Here is a 23,574-nt window from a genome sequence, read left to right on the forward strand (position 1 = left end):
GACTGCAGGCAGATTGGATTGTGTTGGAGAATGGTAACCATAATAACCAATAACAATCTGCAAATGATAAGCAGCTTTAGTGTTTAAAAATAAAATTTAAATAGCATTCCAGTAGTTCCATGAGCATAGTTTCAGATTTTATTTTATTATTAATTCATTTTAGCTTGTTTTTGAGATTTAAAAAGCGGCAATCTTAAAGAAGTGTTTCATTATTGCATCTTGATTTAGTTGCCATTGGTTTATTATATACCTAAATTAAATCTCATAGAACAAAATGTTACTTATCAACCCTCTTTCAGACGTACGCCATCTGTAAAAGAGAATTTTCATCATCTTAAATAATGTATGGAATTTTATGGAAGGAGATGGAGTTTGATTTTATGGCTAGATATAAATCCGTACATTCAGAAAATAAATACAAAGTCTGCTGGAGATGACCACAGAGCATCTTGGTGGTTTGGAATCTGCACGATGTTCTGGGATACTGATCACCACTTTTGCTGATTTGAAAATTAAAAAAGACAAACAAAAAAGCCCTTTAACTTGATCCAAAACATGCTGGTTTTGGGGGGTGATTGAAAAAGAAAGGTGTCATTCAAAAGAAGCAAATGAGGATGTCCAAATCATGTCTTGGCCCCTCCATCCTCCTTCCCTCCCCCAAGCATACAAATAGGGCTGTTTAACAGGAGTCTGGGAAACTCGAATTACTTACCTGTCTTGGAAGTATATGAGCAGCACAGCACTATGATGAAGCTGTTAACTCTTCTGGGTTAACTTGCTTTCAGTCTCCCTTGCTGAGACAGCCTTACCATTTTCATAAAATGCTTGGATGTTTCTTAAAACACAGAGTCTTATTTCCCAGTTATTCTTAACTGCTGGAACTGCAGTTGAGACCATACAGCTTTCAGAGGCATAACAATGGCAATGAGAATAATTGGAAAAACCCCATCTTTCATAATGTGCTGATGTTCAGAGGAGCAAGAAGTCCTGGGGGCTTCAGATCCTACCTGTAGCTCTATCAGGGCAATGACATGCCTGGAAGTATAAGCAAGCCACATTTTATGCTGCTGTAACTGTGGTGCCTACAGTTATCCTGACCACCATGGGAGAAAATCAGTAGGAAAACTGAAAATCCTAGGAAAAACTGAAAAATTACTTGATAATCATAATCTTCCCATTTAAGTAACAGTATTAAACAATTATTTAGTGCTTTAGTTTAAATTAATTTTATTTATTTATAATAGTTTGGATGTTAGGTAGTTTAAAGCCAAATGGCTCTTGCTGTTTGGTCCTGTCTGTAAAAACGGACACGTTCTTCAGAGTTTTTTTTGCCACAGATAAATGAAAATAGAAGCGTTGCTGAAGTTCCCTTTAGAATGAAACATTCCTGTTTACCGAAGAAATTCTTGTTGCTAGCTGCGCAAAAGAGAGTTACAAGCTGTTGACATTCCTCTCTGGGATTTTAATTTGAATCTGAATTAGTTAGGAGAGAGTCAATTGCTTTCTGTTGGAGTTCCTGAAGAAAGAAATATTGTTACTGTTGGATACTAGCTGAAAGATTCTTGTTTATCAAGGGACGTCTGTTTAGGCTATTAACCTTGGCAACCATGTCAGCATTTTTTTCCATTTGTTTTCCCAGAGGCACTATGTTGAAGTAGTATGATATACAAAGTTATTTATAGTGTAGACAATTCATAGCTATGCTTGAAAGGCATGGGTCAGAGTTTAAATATCAGAGGTAAATGCTATCCTCTTAGATGATTTGAGAAGTCATTATGCTTAATCTTTATAAATTAAAATGGAGAGATGGAAACACTAAAATATCAATGTGAAACAGGTATTTTTGACAGGAATTTGTTACGGTCTTACTGAGTGGTTGTGGTAGGAAGGCACCTCTGGAGCTGTCCAGTCAACTGCTCGGAGCAAGGCCATCTAGAGCCAGTTGCCGAGGACCATGTCCAGATGGTGAGTATCGCCAAGGATGGAGACTCTTACCACCTCTGTGGGCAGCCTGTGGCAGTCACCCTCACAGTAAAATATTTATAATAGTAACAACAACAACAAAACAACAACAACAAAAAAAAACCAAAACAAAAAAACAACACACCAAAACAAACCCTACCACCACCAAAAAATGTTTAAATGGAATTTGCTCTGTTTCAATCTATGGCCAATGCTTCTTGCTCTTTCACTGTGAGCCACTGAGAAGAGTCTGGCTCTGTCATCTTTACTCCCCCCCATCAGATATTATACATATTAATAGACTTTTACAAAGTGAACAGAATTTACGGACAGAAACAATCAGAGAAAACAATGCCCACACATATCGACACACCTGCATTTTTACCTGCTTGCCTCTATTAACAGATGTTTAGTGTTGCTGTTGCTGTCCTGGATTCTAGAGATGAGCATGGGCTACTCTAACAGTGTTTGTGTACAGCAGAAAACTAAAGAAGTTATTTCTTTCATTCTTGTAATTTACACATGATTTTGGACTGTAGCCTTGACTCTCTTGGTCAAGCCTCCAGGTACTTTGTTTTCTTTTGGTCTGAAGGCTGGTTCTTAAGGCTCAGACTTCATCAAGTTTGTGTAACTGTGTAGCTCTCTGTGATACATCTTTAAGCACAGGTCCTGTGCTGGAAAGTAGCAGTGGAGGAGGAGCAATTCCGCTCTTAGCTTTGTTTCTACCTTCTTTTTCTATAGAACCATTGCTGTGGTTTTGACACTTTTTATTTTTATCCCAGTTCTGTTGCAATCTGTTGTTGTTTGTCTCTTGCTGAAGTCTCCATTCTGCAGGTTTTGTAGTAGCCCCTATCTGCTTGATCAGCCAGTTCTGCCCAGGCACTCCATCTCAGCATCTCTGCTCTGTTCCTTACCATTCCCCTCTTCCCTAGTTTAGGCAAGTCAGGTAGCCAGCTGTCCTTGTGCAGGTCCTATTCAAATCCTATTATGTTTCCTGCCTATCATGAATGTTTTTCATCCCTAATCTTAATTTGTGACTTCTGGCTTGCTTCTAGTAGGTCACACAGTCATACAGCTTCCTTCCTTGTTCTGCAGTATGGTATTCTGCCCTTCCCATTCTCATTACCTTTCCATTCCCGTTGCTGCCAGATTCCTTTTTTCCAGACTATTTCTCTGTCTCTCCCATTTCCGCTTCTGTGCTCACTTTTTCTATGTGGATCATGACATTCTTGTCTGCCTCACTGCAAGGGTCAGCAGCAGTGACATGCTGTCTGCCCTGTGCTGGCCAGTCCAGTGCCACACTGTGCCATTAGGGGAGGGAAGCATAGAGAAAACCCACTGCTGTCGCTTACTTGGGAGTGGAGCACAGGTCATTCAGAAGTGCTGTGCTAAGTTTAAGCATGCTCAACAGGGGTGGCATTTCTGCAGACTTTTATTCTTGAGCCATAAAAGCTACTTACAGATTTGCTTTGTGGAGCCCTGAGATAGACGTGGGTACCTGTCATGATGTTTCAGTTCAGGAGCGCAATGAGCAATTCAGCTTATTTACTGTCCAAGCTGCCAGACTCTGGCTGCTTGTACTGTCTGTAGTGAGAATTACTTGTGACATGAAAGTCACTTACGGTGACAGTCTGAATAATGCCCTAAGTCTCTGTTGAGTAGATGTGAACTGCAATCCTTGCTGATTTCATATTCATGCCCAAAGTACAGGAGCTGATAAAACTATTAAAAAAACCCTCAAAACAAACAAACAAAAAAAAAAACACTATAATTTTTAATACATAGGAAGCAGTGTGTTTGCTTTATTCTTGACAGTAGGAGCAGTTGTGACATTCCTGCTGATTTTTCTTTTTTTTTCCAAGTTTGGTTGAGAGAGTCATATCCAAGAAGAGAGCAATCAAGTTATGGCATCCAAATTTCAGTTGGTTACAAGAGCTGTATCAGACAAGTGAAGTAATGGGTGAGGACACTAGCTTTGCCTAGTATTGACTGGTGGGGTTTCTTGTTAAAAAAGTTATGCCATAAAGTTTAGGCAATAAACTAACAAGAGTGTGTGTAACCACACGCACTCAGCATCAATAATGGCAACCGATTTGGACAAGGGGTTATTACTTTCCACTTGCGGTTCCTTATGTCAGCTATTTGCCTCCATGCTGGAATAGTGCATATTTTTATTTACTTTCTGGGAACACAATATTATGATATTACTTGTTTGAAGCTTACTTTGCAATTGATATAATGTGAAGTGACCACTTTGCCTACTGTCTATTTAAACTACTGCTATTTTGTAAACATATGGTTGGAAGTAAAATAAATGAGTTCTGATTTCTGATTTGCTGTTTCCAAGAGTATATAGCTTGGTTTTATATCTGCTTGTGAGTACATACAAGAACTTTAAAAACCCAGACTCAAGAGTCACATCATGTATAATCAACAGAGGACCAATGGTCTGTTTTGACAGAGAAGGCAGATTGGGAGATGAATAACCTACTAACTCACACAAAGTAACTGAGATAGTCAAGATAAGATGTATTTAAATGAGCAGTAGGAGGAACAGGGAGGTTGTTTACAATGTATTTGAACTGCTTCATTTGGTGGTTTTGTTAGGAAACAGGTCTTGTGCTCTTTCCTGTGGAAGAGAAGGCAGGTGGATAATACAAACTGTTTTTCAGCACTATGTGCATTCCTGCTATTTAATGACATACCTTGCCATGGTATGTTGTGTATGTTATATTAACACAATTATAGACAGGACAGTCATGTCTTCATGACATGACATATTCCATAATTTTCCCCAGAGTTTGAGTACAGTTCTGATTATGAATTATAGTCATAGCAGCAATGTGAACTGTAAGGAATTTAGAGGGCTGAGCAGAGAGGGGATGGGTTTCTGTGTGCTGTTTCAAAGCTTTTTTCTGTCAGGGTTGTGTTACTTGATATCAGCCTGTGGCCTCTTCTGTAGCTTGTGAAGGACAGCCTTTCCAGGAAGGCAGTATCTATGTATGCCTGGCTTACTTTATGCTGTATTCCTAAGCCATCTTCAATCATAGCATCATAGACTGGTTGGCTCCATTTAAATATTAGATTGGGAATGATGTTGGTGAGTTAGACTTCTAAGTCTTCTACTGTTTTGCATTTTATCCCACTCTGTCTGCTTTTACTCTTCTCACCTGCACTACCTGGACTGGAAGTTGGCCAGGAGCAAGGTAGGGCCTAGGGCTCTCCTGTCATGGCATAGCATCCTATGTTGGGTCGGCTTCCTGGGCTGTGGAGGAGCGCCCTCATGTTAAAGTTGTGCTGTGTAGTCCTAGAAGGAAGCAATGGAGTGAGTGAAACATAGCAACAGAAAACCGTCCTGGACTGATCTTTATTTCTCAGCAGAGGTGGGTGGTGAGATAGCTCCATGGTTTTTGCAGAGCTACCCGAGGAGTAAGGGATACATTTGTGAAGTGTGATTGTGAGCTACTTCGGACCTCCTCCAAGTTCAACTGGTTGTGCTTGTTCGCGCTTTACCGGACCGCTTCACCCTCTGCCTCTGGGCGATGCGCTCGCAACTCCCAGCACGATCCCGATCCCGATCCCGGCCCCGTCCCGCCGTGCTCCCGCCGCTGCCCGGTCCGACCCCGCTTCTCCCGCAGCCAATCAGGGCGGAGCCAGCAGAACGTGACGCGGAGCAGGAGCCTGAATGAGCGGCTGGGCCCCGCGCGGTGCTGACAGCCCGGCCCTGCCGCCGGACGGGCGGGGGGCTGCTGCTGCTGCCGCCGCCCCGCTGCCTTCCTCCTCTCTCTCCTTTCCCTCCTTCCCTCTGTCCCATCCTTCTTTCCCTCCCTCCTCTCCGCCTGGGGAGTTCCGTCTTCAGGGCAGCCTGCCGGACCGTCGTTTCCTCGGCCCTTTGCAGCAAGAGGTTTTGTTTTCGTGCCCGAAAACAGCACTTAAAGAGCGGTTTGAGCGTGGGAAAGGCGCGCTGTTACTGTATCGCAGCGGTGAAGCCCGCCGGGCTGGAAAGCAAGAAGTTGAAGATGCAGTCGAAGACCTTACTTTAGGCGGTCTGGGCGCGCTGGACGTCTAGCGTCAGGCTGTGGAGGTGTAGCTATGTACCTTTTTGGCAGTGAGGATTACGAAGTGGTAAGATGGAAGTTTGTTTGTTAGTTTGTTGTTTTGTTTTCAGTTTGTTGTTTTGTTTTTTTTTTTTTTTTTTTTTACAATATTTACTTTTAATATCCCTCAGAGTTTATCAGTTAGCTTTGAGTTTGTCAGAGCTCTTCTTTCCGTTGTTGAACTTTAGTACTCACCACTTCTACTGCTTCTAAAATCACATTTTTCTGCAAGCTCTTCAAGTGGTGACATACTGTTTGCTAGACAAAATAGAATTTACTTTCCTTGTCATGTTTATAGCACTGTGGTGATACTGAAAATATTGACAGTTATGAGGCAATTCAGACTTGGAGTTAAGCAAAACCATGCTTCCAAATAATTCAGAATTTGCCTCATACTTTGTAACGTTGATGGACTACAAAGAGCTTACAGGACTGCCCTTAATTGTATGTTTGTGGGGATGTTGCCAAACCATTTCTTTTGTACAGTTCAAAACATGTCATTGTAATGTAATGTCCATCAAAAGAGCTAGCTTAAAAAAAACAGAGCAAAACAAAACAACCCCAACATGCTCTGTCACTTTCTAGCAAGTATTTGTGTAAAACAACATTTGAAGTAAGTTGATGGTGTCAGAGAACACTAGAAGAAAACCACTAATAACTCTGTGCTGTTGCATGGCATTGGTATCAGACGGAAAAGTTTGTAATTGTTCAGTCTGGAGCTCAAGGGCTCAGCTATAAAGAAAAGGGATGGATTCTTGCAGCCACGCACCACTCGTGACAGAGTCAAGACCCAAGGAGCTTTGTGAAAAAATAATGAGACTGAAAAATGTGTGTATGAACCCTACCATAGGGCATCCAAATGCATTTCACATGTTAAAAAGTGGCGCATTCTTTGCATAGAACTGGCAATTGCAAATGTTTTGTTTTGATTATTGAAGTTGCTCTTTGAAGTATGAAAGCGCCTTTTATGGCAGTCTGGGTTCTACAACACATTTAAAGGAATTAATTTAGTTATTTTGGATTTTTTCCTCCCTTTTCCTTTTTTTTTTTTTTTCCTTTTTATTTTTTTAATTCCAGCCAGCCATGTTTTGAAGATGCAGGAAGCATAGAAGTTGTTGTTGAGGAAGATAATTTAAATGCAGCTGTCTGCACATTGAACTCATTTGTGTGTGCAACTCGCACAAACTTCTACAAACCAAGTAAGGCAACTGAAAAGAACTTAGTTTCTCCAAAGCAGTAAACAATATGACATTGTAGTAAATAGGCGATGGATTGATTACTTGTTTATAAAGCTGACAAGCCAAAGACAGTTTCCAACTTTAAATGTTTTACTGGACTGATTTCTTTTTAACTAGTTAACATCTTTGTAGATCTTTGAAAAGGGTTGCAAATCTCTCTCACTAGGTTTTTGCCCAGTCTCTACATTTCATTGTACCCTGTGTAATTTCTGTGTAGTTACTCTGTGTAGTTTATACAGAGAATGAAGCTTTGGGTCTGGAATTTTTAGGTACCTTGGAAATAGCCTGGATGGCTGAAGAATGGCATTAGGGTTTCAGACTCCAGTATACCTCTCAATCTCTTTTCCTGATGCTAATTTAGCTGTTAAAAAGTATCGAAGTATTCTGTGTTGCAGAAATTAGTTTGATGTTTAATACACTTGTCTCAGACAGGTGGGACGTCTCATTCCAGTCAGCTTTCTACTACATAGTTAGGCAAAGTGGAATAACATCAATAGAAAAAGTAAGAAGTCCACCATAAATTGTGTGGGTTTATTTGTTTTTTTTTTTTTTTTTTTTTAATTTTCATTGTAATTCTCCTTTTTTTTTAGTATTTGATATCTCTGGAGGTCCCTGAAACTGAGGTGCTGTACTCCATTCAAACAAAATGGTTTGTTAAGTCAAACCCAAAATATCATTTGGGTTTTTATTTCCTTTTTTTTTTTTTAATCAAGATAGTTCAGAGAAAATATGGATCCACTTTTTAGGTGTTATTTTGGCAACCAGACTTGCAAGATGTTTGCTTGACTCAGTGATAAAATAGAATAGGTGGCCTGCGTAAAGCTTGAAGAATAGTTTTATTGCTCAGTAAAAGCTAGAATCAATGTAAAACTTCTGTCTGTACAGTTCTGTAGTCCATGAAGCCATATGCTCTGCGCTGTGGAAAAACCATTTGTTTTATCTTCCCACACAAACAATTACTTGAGTCACTGAAGGGCAAAGTGAGTGAAAAGAGTGACAGTGAAGAATCTCAGGATTTAATTTTAAGTTCCCATTGATTTCAAACAACTTTAAATTAGTTTGAGACATCCTAGCCATGCATATAAAACTTGATTTTTATCTTAGGTGGGAAGTTACTGATAAAATGATACAGCATGATTAGAACATCTCTTAGAGGAATTCAGTAAAACCTTCTTTAAAAACCCAACCCTTAGAGTAATAGTGAAACATAACTTCATGTGGTCATTGTGTGCATTATGTATGCACACATGTATGTCCTCATGAGCACACACGCATGTTTGAAGAAATGTTAATGTCTGAAGTGTTACTTTTAATGATGAAAGTCCACAGACTGTTACTACCAGCTTTTGCATGGGGTGGCCTCTTTTGCTTTCTTCTTGTTCCTGTGTTTAAACAAGCCTGTATTATCAGCTTACTCTGAGTGCATAATAATGCACTGATAATCAGGGTTTTTTTATCATCTTCCACAAACTCTAACTAAAAAAAGATGATAACGCTTAAGGATCAGTTATCAGCAGACAGTGCTGGGGTTTATGACTACTTCAGGTTAAAAACAAATAAAAACGTATCATTTCATGACATAATGATAAATCGTATATTTTTGACATCATTAATAAAGCCATGTAGCTGTGGTCCTCTCATGTTGGAATGAGTATTTGCTTAATGTTCTGACTTGGGATATTGAGTGTCTTTCACACTGCATTTTAGCAGTTCAGGCACATGCTTGTACCTCGTAAGAGCTGGTGGAATTAACAGAGGATCTTTTGTAATCTTTTGAGGTGGGGTTTTTTATGCCATATACCTGGAAATGTGGAGGTGTTTGATTATAGTTAGCAATTTAATTTAATAAATGTAGGAGGATATAAAAAGGTACAGGCCAGAATCTCATTAGTGGCTGTAAGTTGTTTGTGTAGGGATTTTTGTGTTTGTTTGCAAAATCAACCTCTGATAACAGAACAGAATTGGAATAGTTCATCAAAAATTAAACAGAATGTGAGAGCTCTTTTTCACAGCTACCTGGTTAATTGTACTCTGCATTAATATCCCAAAGCAAAAGCATCTAAAATTTACTCCCAACAGCTTTTTGGGTTGCTGCATAAGGAATAATGGAAATGTAACAGTGCCTGGCCAGTCTGGGAGGCCTAGCTGGCTCTCCTGTGCCCCTAGGCTATGCTTAGCCCAGCAGATCATTTCCTATAGTTGCCAGCCCTTTGCTCCTGATCCCTCAGGTGGACTTTGCCAGGGCCACGGGTACTGGAAATCTCTGGCCACGTCCCACCACTGCTGTTCTAGGGGACCCTGGCTTTAGATACACGGGTGAGAGCTGATATCACTGACTTGTTTCTAATCAGGGATGGGGCCCATTGGTGTTTTGGTTCTCCTCTCTCCCTTCAGTCTTTCCTGGTAGAAACTTTGGGCTCTGTTGTAGTAGAATGATCAGACACTGTGATGTTAAGTGTAGGATTAATTATTATTTCTTTTGAAAGCAAACTGATCATTGGAAAGCTCATTTATAGCAGAGTAATTCAGAGGCAGGGAATTTTCCTGATGATGGGTCATTTAAGGAAAATCATTGAGTTTCATTCACTCTATTGCATGCAACTTTCAAACTTTTGCAGTCAAGTAGCTGGTTTTAACTCTCTTGAGAAACTCAAAACTTGGCTCTTTTGCTGTTCATAGGTTCGTGTCTTTGAAAATATCCTTACAACAAATGGAAAATCTCTTTATAATTCCAGTGAATTGGTTGTGATGTCCAGAGCTTTGGTTGCCTTGGAAGTCCAGCATTTATCACTTGTGTTCTCCAGGCTGAAGTTTTGCAGTTGTCTATTTAAATAAAATCTCCGCTTCCCTTGAGTTTGTTTATGTCCTCTTGCAGGATGGAGCACTGCTTATGGAATATTAAGTATGACATTGATAGATACTAGCTATACACATGGCTCCTGCAGGGTAGTGTTGTCTTCTAAAGGTATGAAAGTCTGTCTGCTAAACTTTTAAAGGAGTGGAAGATCTTGAAGCAGTCAAATGACATTCAGGTGTGAGAAGAGTTACTATTTGAGTACTGCTTGTGAGTCAGACAAACCCGGATTCTGTGTGGAGCAGGCACACTGCTGATTGGGCTAATTTTGCTGTGTGAATGGAAAACCCCACCCATTTTAGAAATATGCTATTTTAAGTCCTAGAAATCAGTAGGGAGAGCACATTGATGTGTTTTCAGTGTTTACTCTGAGTCATCACTACTTACCTTATTTCAGAAACAGAGCCAAAAAGACGTTGAAGGTTCGAGAATCACGCATAACATTTTAGCAGTAGTGTTTTTTTATCATAGCTTGGATTAATACAGGAACATGTCTAAGAATCATAAATCAGGATTGCTTCTTTGGGAAACTCTCACTTGAATTGTAATTTTCTTATTGCAAGCACTGTTCTGCAAATTACCTGTGGCAGAACACTGTAAAAAATTAATCCTAAGATTTTGAAATGAGTTTTCCTTGTTCCCCCTACTTCAGTGTGAGTAAATTGCACAGCACATGCGAGTGTAACTTGAACAACAGACTTGAAAGACAGGCAAATTAAATTCAGCCTCTGAGGTTTATTTCAGAGCCAGAAGTCCATCCTTGGACAAATCACTTGACGTTTTGCTTCTTTGCCTTTAAATTTTAGGTGATATTTAGTTAGTTTCTGGTAAAGATAGATAGATGTTTAGCCTAAAGCTCGTAAATTGCTTTGAAAATACCTGCTTTACACATAACAAATGCTAGTATTTGATTTATTTGCAACAGCAAATGTACATGTATACTAGGAATGGAGTTATTCATGCCTAAAACTGGGTGTTTAGTGACTCTGAAATACAGATGTGCTCACATCCAGAGCTGGATGTAGGTTTGTTAAACAGTCACCCTTAGCAAGCCTCTTCCTGTGGATTCTCTGCAGAAGCAATGCATTTTTTCTTTCTTAAATTGGAAATTCTGTATGGCAGCATTCCGCATGCCTAGCTCAGAGATGTGTCAGCTGGTTTTTGTGACTTTTGAGTATCTCCATGGATGGAGACTCAACAACCTCCCTAGGCAGCCTGTCCCAGTGCTTGCTCACCCTCATAGTGGAAAAAGTGTTTTCTGATCTTCAGAGGGAACCTTCTGTGTTTCAGTTTGTGCACATTTCCTCTGGTCCTGTCACTGGACACCACTGAGGAGGGCCTGGCTGTGTCCTCTTTGCATTCTCCCTTCGGGTATACATTAAAAATATCCCCCTGGAGCCTTCCCAAGGTTAAATAAACAGTCCCAGCTCTCTCTCAGCCTTTTCTCATAGGAGAGATGCTCCAGTCCATTAGCCATCTTTGTGGCCCATCACTGCACTCTCTGCAGTATATCCATCTCTCTTGTACTGAGGAGCCTGGAACAGGACACACTACTCTAGAAGTGGTCTCACCAATGCTGTTTTGTTTGGTTTTTGTTTTTTCTTTTTTGTAGCTCCCTCCTTTGCTTCTTGCCTTCATCTTCTAGCCCTTAGTAAGTGCTGGTGGAAAAAAGCAAGGGGCAGAGATGAATGGAGAGACTCATCAATGTGTGCCCTCCACCAAGTTGCTTGGGGTATTTCTGTACCTTTCAGCAGCAGGAAAGAGGGAAGGAAGTCCAGATCAGGATATAGGAGTAGTTTGTAGGATTATAATTGTGACAGTAACACCAAGTCCTCATAAAATCTTTACATTGCTTTGCCTTGGTTTAGTTTTTTTTTCCATCTGAAGGAGCTAAATATGATAACACCACCTACTTCCTGGTGAAGCACCTATGAACCATTCCTGCTAGACAGTTTGCCTCACTGAAGTGAACCAGCATGAGCTTTAAAACAAAATGCCTGCGATCAGGAATAGTTGGGTTTTTGTTTTCTGTATTGTTATCTGCTCTGCATGTCTTGCTGTAAAAAATACTGCTATTTTTCAATGAGGAACTTGAATGGAGCCTAATGTAGCTGTAACAAGCACTGATGGTAGGGGCAGTAATATAGCTATGTCAGCACAGAGCTAACAACAACCAATTTATTGTGCTTCACAGTGAGGGGTGTGCTGCTTGCTATTCAGCAAGACCTGGACAAGCTAGAGAGCTGGGTAAAGAGGAATCTAATGAAGTTCAACAAAGGCAAGTGAAGGGTCCTGTACTTGGGAAGAAAGAAGTCCTTGCACCAGTAGAGGTTGGGGACTGACCTGCTGGAAAGCAGCTCTGCGGAGAAGGACCTGGGAGTCCTGGTCAACTTGCCCATGAGCCACATTTGAAAATACCTGGATGCTGGGGAGGGACTCTTCGTCAGGGACTGTAGTGACAGGACAAGGGGGAACGGGTTAAAACTTAAACAGGGGAAGTTTAGATTGGATATAAGGAGGAAGTTCTTTCCTGTTAGGGTGGTGAGGCACTGGAATGGATTGCCAAGGGAGTTTGTGAGTGCTCTATGCCTGGCAGCGTTCAAGACCAGGTTGGACAGAGCCTTGTGTGGCATGGTTTAGTGTGAGCTGTCCCTGCCCATGGCAGGGGGGTTGGAACCAGATGATCTTAAGGTCCTTTAAAACCCTAACTATTCTATGATTCTGTGATTCTGTGGTTCCTCTGTGAGTGTCTATTTTTCCAGGCTTTTTAGAATTATTTGCAGCTTGCTCCCTGTAATGCCATATATATTCATACTTTTTATTTAATTAGGTCTCAGGAGACCTATGTAGCTGGAGAAGTCTAGTGGTAAAAGATATTAATGACATGCCTGGTTTAAGTCATCAATTTGTAACTCTCAGGGTGGAGCCATACATGGGAAAGTTGTAGCTATTTAGAATAAGGTATCTTGAATTTCTCCAGTTACAGAAATGGGACTTGTATATGCCGTGCATAAATATGGTACTAGAAAATTCCAGATCTTGCAGGGGGCCCAGTGTGGTGTCTCTAACAATAGAGTCACTTTAAATTCTGTTTTTCATTTAAGTATTTGTGACATGCATTTTGATGTCTGTGTTGTTTAGTCTGTGGATGTATGTAAGTTAGCAGAAGGGGGAGCAGAAGGGTTAGCAGAAGATGTTTTATGTGAAAAATTGAAAGCATGACTCCCCTTCAGCACATATGAAAAACTAAAGTCAAAAAGGCATGTTCACACAGTCTGCCATACGTGCCTGCCTGCCTGGTGTGGCAGACTGCCTGTTTTAGGTGCTGTATCCTGGGTAGCGCAACTACTTCTCCCATTGATGGTATATGAGATAGCGTCTGGCAGTCTAGGTAGCACGTTGCTCTCTTCACCTTTCAACACTGTAGTAGTTACGACAGCTTAATTAAGCACTCCTAGCAAGCTGGATATAGTCCAAGGTCATTTTGATAGAAACCTTCCACATAGGGAAACGAAGGACCAAAATCCTGGTTTAGATTATCTGGTCTGAAACTTCTGTAATAATGTCTTCCAGGCACAACTACCTTTCTTCTTTTTTTCCCTCCCCCTCTTTTACAGTTCAGATTGTGTGTTCATGCCTGACTGGGAATACATTTTTGTTCTCCAATTGATTATACTAAGGAGGTCTGAACAAGGTCAGAAATAGCTGATCAGATTAAACCTATTATTCAGTATTGACAGTCAGGAGATCTATCACAGGGAAAAAAATCATTTAGATCTTTACTGAAACCATGGGCATCTGTCTTAATGAAGACTTGTCTTCTTTAAATTATAAACAAGTTCTGGGCAACTGGCCTGACTAAATGAAGTGGTGTTTGTTTACTTATACTACATGTTTCTTTCCAGATAACAACTTTAGTTGATGAATAAGAATTGCAAAATGCTGGGGATAGTTAGCTAATCTTCCATAGGAGTCATTAATTCTTTTTTCAGCAAATCTTTTATTTATATAGAAACAGGTAAGGATAGCCATGACAGGCTTGTTTATTATTTTACGCATCTGTGATCAGATTAATTTCAAAGATTCTGCACGAAGGAAAATTTAGTGAAAGTGAGGTGTTATGGTTGCTGTATTATTTAGCTGTTAGTTATTGCTGTAACTACAGGACAATAGAAACCAGCAATTTTCAAAGCTTGTCACTGAGAAATGAAAGAATTAAATCCCTGAGAAATTCTCCTGTGCACATTTCATTGTACATTGTCATTTACAATACAATGTGAATTATATATTTTAATTTAGCAATGCATAGGACTTCTGGGCATTTAAAATGCTAGAATAACATACTGTATTTTATGATCTACAATATAGTTTTAGTGTTCTGTTAGGTCTTCCAAACAAGTCAAATGCAGTTAATAAGTATTGGCTTTAATAGGTTTTTGACTATTTTTAAGGTTTCTGTGACTTGTTTGAAATATCTTGGCAAATTTTCTGTTAAAAATCTAAGTGTGTATTTATTGGCACAAGCAAAGCATTGTTGGTGCAGAAATCCAAAAGGAGAGTGTTCCCTACTCAGCTGAGCTCTTGAATCTAGGGGTAGGTAGACCATTACAGGAATTTTAAGCAGAGGGAACAGTAGTAGGACAGTTCATAGGAACAAGGCTGATACATGCATAGCTATTAATAATATAATAATACAATTGTATCCCAAAGCTATTCCTTTAAGGGACAACTAAATATGACTTGAAAAATGCCTCTACATGTCTTTATAAAGTTCATTTGCTTGAAAGTAAATGAGAAACTCATTTTTTCTCTTCACTGGAAGTAATTAGGGTCTTTTCATGTGCAGAAATGGGTTTTACTAAAATTGACCTTGTGCTGAACTTGATACAGTTGTATTCATCTGCGTGTGGAAGCAGCTCAGCAGGCTAATTTTTGAGTCTAAATGTTGTATGACTTCCTAGTTTATTCTCTTAAGATGTTAGATTACTCTTAGAACGTCCCTAAGTTTTCCTGGTGTAGGACATGAACAAGTAGAGTTCTATATAAAGCTGCAGAATTTTCGTCGATGGGGATTTTCAAAACTCAACTACAGAAGGCCCAGGGTGATCTAATCTGGCTTTGCTCAGTGCAGTGCCAGATTCAGGAGGCTGGACTAGATGACCTGGCCTTCAGATGCCCCCTTCCCAACCTTTTGTTTTCTGTGGTTCTATTCAAAGAATACAGGCTATATAGAAACCTTACTGCACCAAAGTAGAAATCCTCATGTTTTCTAAGTCAAAACTCACTCTTAGAGTTCTTCATTTTGTCCAGCAATTGCCCATAATTTGGTTGCTATTGCTGTAGGATGTCCTGTGTAATTCTGAAATTTTAGGCCTCAAATTCCCTGTGATTCTCTTGCCTTCATCTGTGTCCATATAAATATAGTGATACATCTATAAAGTGAAATCTGAAGGACAGAGGCATTAGGTTGTTGCTCAAGTATAGTCAACATATGTATTGTATTGTGGCTTACCCCATATATTTAGGAAAGTTGTGTTCTATTCCCCTTAATTATCCTGTGGTCTTTCTAAGATGGAATTATTTGTATTGTTTGCTGTAATTCTGTTATTCGTTATATGGACATCCTGGCAAGAGCATGGGTGGCCTTCAGAGATGCTTAAATAAAATCACAAGGCTCATTGTACAAGACTCTAGTACCATATGTGAAATGTCGCTTTCGCTGATTGACATTTCACTAGAACTTAACAGCAAGAAAATACGGTGGTTTTGTTGATTGTGGGTTTGGGGTTTTTTTAATAATCACCACATAAACGTATCTGCTGATATCAGCTAATAGCTGCTTTGCCTTCTAAGAGTTTTCCCATGTATGCATGAACGTTATCTCTCTCCTCCCTCCTCCTCAGTAATACAGATTTGCAAGGAAAAATAAATAATTCTGTTCTGCTGTATGCTACTAGTACAAAATAATGTTCTGATCAATTTGTATCTGGAGGTTTGGTGGAATTTGCAGGCAAGAGTGTCTGGGAAGTGGTCTGGATGGGACCATCCTTAGTGTGCTGAAAGTATAATCCAGCTGATACCCTTTTCCTGATACCATTGCCATGTCAGCACAGGAATAAAATATGAGCACTTTCTGTAATCAGATGTCTCCTAGTAAAATACATACATTAAAAAAACTCAAACAATCCCAAACACCACAGGTTGTGCTGTTTTGCTGAGGGCTATTTTAAATAAACCTGGACATCTGTGTCTGTAAGTGTGGTGGGAGCAGTTAGTCCTGCCAGTTACACACCATGTTTTGTGGATCAGCTTGCCTTGTGACAATTGACAGTGTTGTGCCTGCACTTTTCTGGTAGATTTTATGATGTGAATGAGGTACTATTAAATTTAAATAAGGCCTGGTTTAGGATAATCAAAGAGGAAACAAGAAGGAGCTGCTTTTGAGATCATAGGCTATGGCGATTTTGAAAATGAACAAGACTTAAAAATACTGATGCTTTTTTCAAATCATAAAAAAGATCCATGCCTGCAGACAGCTAGCAGAACATGAGAGGTTATAAAAGAGCATGTTTGTGTTACTGTGCCAACTTCAGCAACAAACACTTCCTTTTCTTCTGCATGAGGAAAGAAACAATAAGTCATCATTTTTGTTTTACCCATTGTAAACTCAAAAACTTTGAACAGGAAGGGAGATACTGTGTGAATTACTGCTGATTATAGATAGAATAATTGCTACAGAAGGAGCGAATGGAAGAGAACAGTGCAAATTTAGAGTGAAATTCTGGCTTACTTAAATGAGAGTTTATAATATTTGTAATAAGTGTTTCAGACTAACTGAAATCAGTTAAGAATAAATGTAAAATTTAAAAAAAAAAGTAATAAGTAAGATACTAAATTCTTTTTTTTCAAAGTGGAGATGAACTGGAATGCTATTGAAACCCAGTAGGAATCAAACTTCTTAAAGTATAAAAAGCCCATCTTGGATTTAGTGTTGAGTTCTGACTTTACCCTGGCCAGGGAATCTGGCACTGTGTCTCTGGACAGTCTTTGAGAGGGTGTGAGCACAAACGCATTTGAACTGTGGTTTAGCAGCATGTAGACAATCTACATGATTATTGAGTGGGCAATAGGTGTGACCTGGAAAAAACGATGCATCTTGGGTTTCTCTAGTATCTTGTGAATTTTATCTGTCTGTGAATGCTTTGGGGACTGACTTCATGTACAGCAGAATGGACACGAGTGTTGAGTGGTTATAAGCAGAAAATCTAGTTCTGGAATTAGCTCTCTGCTTATATACTTCAATTTGGAAGCATAGAAGCACCGAGTATTTACAGGCTCTAATGGAAAACTGCATATAGTACAGAGATGGAAGTGGTTAGATGTTATAAAAATGTATATTGTTAAAAAAAAAAAGGCAGGTATTAGATTAATAATTCTTCTTCTAGTATAGGTGTATAAGCACAAAAACATTGAGGTTTTGGGGTTTTTGTTTTTTGACAGTGTATTTGTACGATATTTTCCATCTTAGGGAAGATATGTTTCTGCTTTTGTGATCTTCTCTGCTGCTAAACTGGAGTGGCAATAGCTAGTAAAAGTTCAGAAATGCCTTTTTGGCCTGCCGTCCATCTCTTACATTCTTTAAATATTTCTCTCATATATCTCTCATATTACTCTCGTATTTCTTCCCTTGAAGCCTTGTCCTTCTTTACTGTTTTGTCATAGGTGCCCCTGTACTGTGTGGTATGGATGTTGCCCATCATCCGTCTACCCACTTTTTGCTGGCTCCTTATTCACTCGTTTCCTTTTTACCTTTAGGAATCTTGTCTGAATAATAATTGCCTTACTAATTAGCACAGAAGCACTCTCAGCGATGTCTTTGTTATATTCCTGTCCTCTCAGCAGGAATCTGGTGGTGATAGTAGTGGAACAGCTGATAAGTTTGGGTGGTAATTTCTCAAGCAGAAACTGATTCCCTTATAAACTGGAGGAAATACGACTTTTAATTGAGCATAACCGGATCGGTTTAAGGAGAGAATTAATTTCATTTCCAAACAATGGAGCAGAGAGAAAAAAAGCAGGCTTTAGCCAGTGCAGTTCCTGAAGAAAACAAATTGTCAGGGACAACATGGGTTCGTTTGTATTTCTTTGGTGACAGCATGTTTTGAGACCTTAAAGCCTGCAGAACAGGAGTTTCCATTCTTGTGTGTTATGGTTGCAGGAGACTCTTGTGACCAGAAACTTGCTAGGGATGTGGCAGAGGGAATCTCTTTATCTGAGGGATTTTACAAAGTTCATTGATCCTGGTGGCACATTAATAATGTTGCTTTACATCAATATGATGTATTGCTTGTCTTAATTTTTTTGAATGAGTTGACTACTGTATAGCACATCTCTTAATACAGGTTTGCCCAAGGTGTACGTTGGCTCTTTTTTAAGAAGAATTCTATTATCTTTCCAAAGTTGCAGATTCTTTTGAAATTCTGGACTCCCAAGTCTTATGTGGGCCCCCTAGCATCTACAGGAGGTTGTCAAAAGCATGGAGTCGGGCTCCTCTGAGGTTCATGGTGGGAGGGCAAGAGACAAACACTGGACATTCAAGAAAAGAGAGGTTCATATTGGACATAAGAAAAAACTTCTTCACTGTGAGAATACTCTGTCAGTGTGATGGGTTTTCCCAGAGAGGTTCTGTCCTTCAAGGTTTTAAAGAGCCAACTGAATAAAGTCCTGAACCAAGCTGGTTTTGGTCTCACAGCTTGAGCAGGATGTTGGACTAGAGACTTTCTGAGCCCCCTTTCTGCCTGAGCTACCTTGTGGTCCTGAGAACAAGATGTATTAACTCGTCATAGCTCTGGCACAGGAGAGAGTTTATGCAGATATTGTAGTCCTCAGCTATCCTTTTCTAAGATTTTGGATTTATCAGCAAACAAAACATGTATTTTCTGTCAATATTCTGTATTACAGCAATAAATGAAAGAGCAACTGTGGTCCAAAATTCGGTGCTTCCTCTGGAGGAGGAAATCGCTTAGCGAGGGATATGGTGTAATTTTCTCTCCTGACCCAGACAAAGTCTGCTCTGAATCAGAAAGAAGTCTGCTCCTGATGTTTCTTTTAAGTCTTAACAAAAAACCCAACAACTCAGAAAATGTTTGGTCTTCTAGGTGCAGTAATTTAAAAAACCTGAGTTCACTTATTATCCTGGAAAGGGGCTGTACCAAGCTTTGAATGTTCCCCGACACAAAAAATATTCCAGGATTGAGTTATGAAATTTCATAACACCATGTGCCGCTTTTGTGATTTCCTTCAGGTTTTCTATTGCAATTCATTTATATTTTATTCTCTTTCAGTTTAGCATCTAATTATTGTTACCATCTTCGGTAGCAGGCACATTTCTGTTTCCAGGTTGCCTAAAATACATACTTCTGTTCTAACCCTCCCATCTTTATTTAAGCAGTTATATCTCAGTAGTGCTAAAGTAGATCCATATTATGAGATCTGTTTTAGCTGTAAAAAAATATATTTAGATTTATTCATTATTAGAGATTATATACTATCAGATGGTTTCCTACAACCTTTTACTAATTTGTTTTTTTGGAAACGAGTGTTGTATACACTCTTGTAGATGGAAAACAGGTTCAATAACATACAGAGACTTCAGTCTCGCTTCTTAGTAGTTCTCTAAAAGTGCAATAAGAATGATTCTTGAGTTAGAACCACAAACTCTACCTTGCTTTCCCACTATCAAAAAGCAGTTTATGGAGCCATACAAGCAGTGGCAGCCTCATGGATTGGGGTGGGAGAATCAGTTATGCAGTTCTTGCTTTAGCTTCTCACCCTTGGTTGAAAATCACACACACTGCACACTTGATATGCTCACCTACTCTGTGTGGATGCACTACATTAGATACCTCTTAAGAGTCAAATCTAAAAGAGCCAGTGGATTTGAACGGTTAACATCATGCAATCTGTGCATTAACTACTGTATTTTAATTTTACAGCAAAAACTGCTGGAGAGAGAGAATTTTTCAACACTTACTTTGACATGTGATAGATAAAAGGGACAAAAGGCATCTCCAGAGACTTTTCCATTGATGCAATAAAAGTATTAGATTGTTGTATTCCTGAAACCAGATGAGAATAATTGAAACATCTAAATGGTGTAAGGAGCCTCATCCTCTTGAGAAAATTGCAAGTAGTTTGCTTTGATTTATGCTGGACCTGGGGGATAAGTAACAGGTACAAAGAAACAGTCCTGATATTTTTCCAGCAGTGTACATGAGGATGAAGGCTGGAACAAAGGTATAACACCTGAAACCACAAGGACTCATGTGGCGATACCCTTGGAAACTGAGCTTACATTTAGCTCACTTACGAGTGTATGTGTATTTTATGTAGTGTTTTTATCCTGAAGTAAATGGTGCCATGCAGTGTGAAAGCTGCTTACTTAGTGTTTCTGGCAGTATCAGAGGCTGCAGATGCTTAAAGGGTGATTGTGCCTGCCAGAGATACCTGGGCTGAGTTGCAGAGGAACCGCTGTTTGACAGGCTTGAGCTTTCAGTGAGCCTGGCTCAGCTCAGGGAAATTTAATTAATTCATTAGTCTTCACTGTGTGTAACTTAACAAAGGTGTTGATAAGAAAACCTCTCCTAATCTAAGCAATGAGCAATTTGCCACGTTTTATGTCATGACAGTCATTGATTGCTGTTAACAAAAGATCATGATTAGAAAATCAAGATTTCAGTAGCAGATGATGGGCCAGAAACTAAACTTATCAGAGGTTGAAAAATATTATAGACAACTAGTGTATGACAGCAGTTTTTACATAGTACATGCCTGACAAACTAACTCATGAAGACAAATGGGGAAAAAGATAATTATTTAATCAGATGAGTAGTATATTTACAGTATAGAAATGAAGGGTAGCAAGTAAAAATATGTATTAAAGCAGTTGTTACATTTGAAAGAGTAAAATAGGGAAGACTTGACTGTATGTACTTAACCTCAATATTTTTAACAAGTTAAAAAAACCCAAAGAGCAGAAACACCCGCAAACATTCCCTTTCTTATCCAGAGTAGATTAAAAAATGTAGCATTCGAAAACAGTCAGGGATTGTACATTTAGGGATAATTTTAAAAAATACAAAGAATTTTTTTTTTTTTCCTTTGAGATTCTCCATTGCTAACTGAATTTCATGCTAAATTTTCAAGGAAGTTATTTTTAAGTATGCAGAAAATCTTAATAACTTGAACCAAAATCCCAGATAAAAATACACTGAAGATCTGGAACAGAGAATCTAAATTGGCACTTTTAACTGAGCTGAGACAAACTGAGATGATGGTTGCCATGCTTTCCTTCAAATTCATTCCTTTTCTAGTTGTCTTTCTGTTTCCTTTTTGTCATCCCAGATGTGTTTTTTCTCTTTTTAATTGAGCCCTTGTGGTTGACCCTATCTTTGTCTTTCTCTCTGTGCTCTTGTATCAGCACATAGCATTTTATATTCTAAATTCTGTTTTTCTGCATTTTAAAATCCTTCCTTTGTGATATCTGCTGTTAACTAATATTGTCCAAAATAATACTGTAATTTTTCCTGAAAATCTTCAATTTTTTACCCACTTCTGTCCCAGTAAACACCACCACAGGTCAGCTTGTTGTTAGTAATAATACTGATTTACCTTTGCCTAAGGGCTTGAATCAGGTTACCAGAGGGCTTGAATCAGGTTACCAGAGCTTTAAAAAGTTACCCTGAATCAACCAAGTTTTGTTAGTATCCATGTGTGCACTGACAGTCTGAGACAAAAATGAGATGATTCAGGTTCATGCAGCTTGCAATCATTTCCTTAGTGTATTTTAATTCCTTTGACACCTGTCTCTGAGTTGTTCCACTGGCAACGTCTTAGCTCTGCCATTGCTCTGACTTTTCCTTACAGCGCAATATCATAAATAATTTAATCCCATCCTTTAGATCCAATTGTCTTGAAAAATCAAATCCCCCCTTTTTTTTATTTATTTTGTGGGATTTCTTTATTTTATTTTAAAATTCTTAATAATGTGATTGTATTGTTGTTAAAGCATAGGAGACCTTTGTATATTCCTGTCATTGCCCTCTTCCTCAAAAGCACTTGCTCAAGTTTCATAAGTGTGAGAATCTCTGTCAGAATATACAGAGCTACCAGATTATCCTCCTTCAGAGGCTTTCACAGAATTAATCTCTGCCATAATACATATAGAAAACTTACTTAAACAACAACCCACCATGGTTATGCAAGGGATGAGTCATAATGCTGGTATCGAATATTTAAAAATACTTTATTTTCTATTGCATTGCTACCTTGATCCCTTTTTTACTCCTTTTTTTATTCTGCTCATATTCTCTCATCCTTTAGACTGGAAGTTCTTTTAAGCAGGGCTTATAATTTACTTTGTGACTGTACAGTGCCTTGTACAATAGGATCTCAAGTAGTTTTCCCTCTAGGATGGTTTTTGCAGAAATTGATAAACCGTAACACACCAGAGCATCCCAAAGCTTTGGGGAGAGCTTAGCTCTGACTCTGAGGGGTCAGTCTGTCTGTCTGTTTGCTAACTAGGCTGAGCTGTGCAGCTGCCCTTTTGGAAGCAATCTGCATATTGCCAGATTTTTTCTGAAGAGCCACCAGGAGAAGACTTTAATTTCTCTAAAAATACCTGCTCATGATACTTTTTCTTAACAAAACACCAGGAAAGCAACCTCATAAAATGCGAGTGCAAATGTGTGGCAGGTTTGTGAATGCCAAAATCTAGGCTTCTGGAAACCTAAGGGTTATTTTAAAAAAACCTTTGCTTTCATCCAGCTGTTGATTGGATTAGTGCCTTGGAAACCTGTTCCTGTCAAGCTGGGTGCTCTGATAAAGCTTGCCAAAGTCATGTTAAGGGTAAAGAGAAGTCTGGTTTCCTATATAATCTCCTTTTTAATCACATTGCAGCCATAAAGCTACCAACTGTTCTAAAATTTCACTGCTCCCATTATTTGAAGGTCCTCCATGGCTGTAGATGCCATGGCAATTCCCAGTTAGCTCTAAACAACAACAATAAAATTATAACCAGCCTTGGATTTGTTTTTTAAATGGAACCATAGCAAAGGATTTCAGTGACTACTGTAGGAGCTGGTAGCCCTCCTTGTTTGATGGGAGCTGTGGGAGAGCATTTAGGTGTAACTGTATGTGTAGTGGGCATATGACCAAGTGCAGGCAGGGCCCATGCCAAGAACCAGGGAGGACATCAGCATTAGACTTGGAAGTTGCGAGGCTGTCAAATGTCCGTGACCCTTACACGAGAAATGAACAATTCCTGCTTGATATCCCCTTAATGAATATGTGATCTCTTTCCTTTTTGCTTGTTAAAGTGTATTTTTTCAGTTTGTCATACAAGTATACATGCAAAACAATTGGA

General features: G+C 39.2%; 1 protein-coding gene across 6 annotated transcripts in view; it reads left to right on the forward strand.

Annotated features, from left to right (window-relative positions):
• CACNB2 (calcium voltage-gated channel auxiliary subunit beta 2) overlaps positions 1-23,574 on the forward strand; it is a 261,949-nt gene that overhangs the window by 141,216 nt on the left and 97,159 nt on the right. The window contains exon 1 of one of the 6 annotated variants that reach the window (XM_065666520.1): positions 5,657-6,087. The exons of the other annotated variants lie outside the window; for them this stretch is intronic. Coding sequence (XP_065522592.1) covers positions 6,055-6,087 — 33 coding nt within the window. The 5' untranslated portion in view covers positions 5,657-6,054. Of the gene's footprint in view, positions 1-5,656; positions 6,088-23,574 lie in introns of those variants that run through there. 6 annotated transcript variants of the gene reach the window in all.

Source organism: Lathamus discolor, chromosome 2, assembly GCF_037157495.1.
Source record: "Lathamus discolor isolate bLatDis1 chromosome 2, bLatDis1.hap1, whole genome shotgun sequence".
Lineage (NCBI taxonomy): Eukaryota > Metazoa > Chordata > Aves > Psittaciformes > Psittacidae > Lathamus > Lathamus discolor.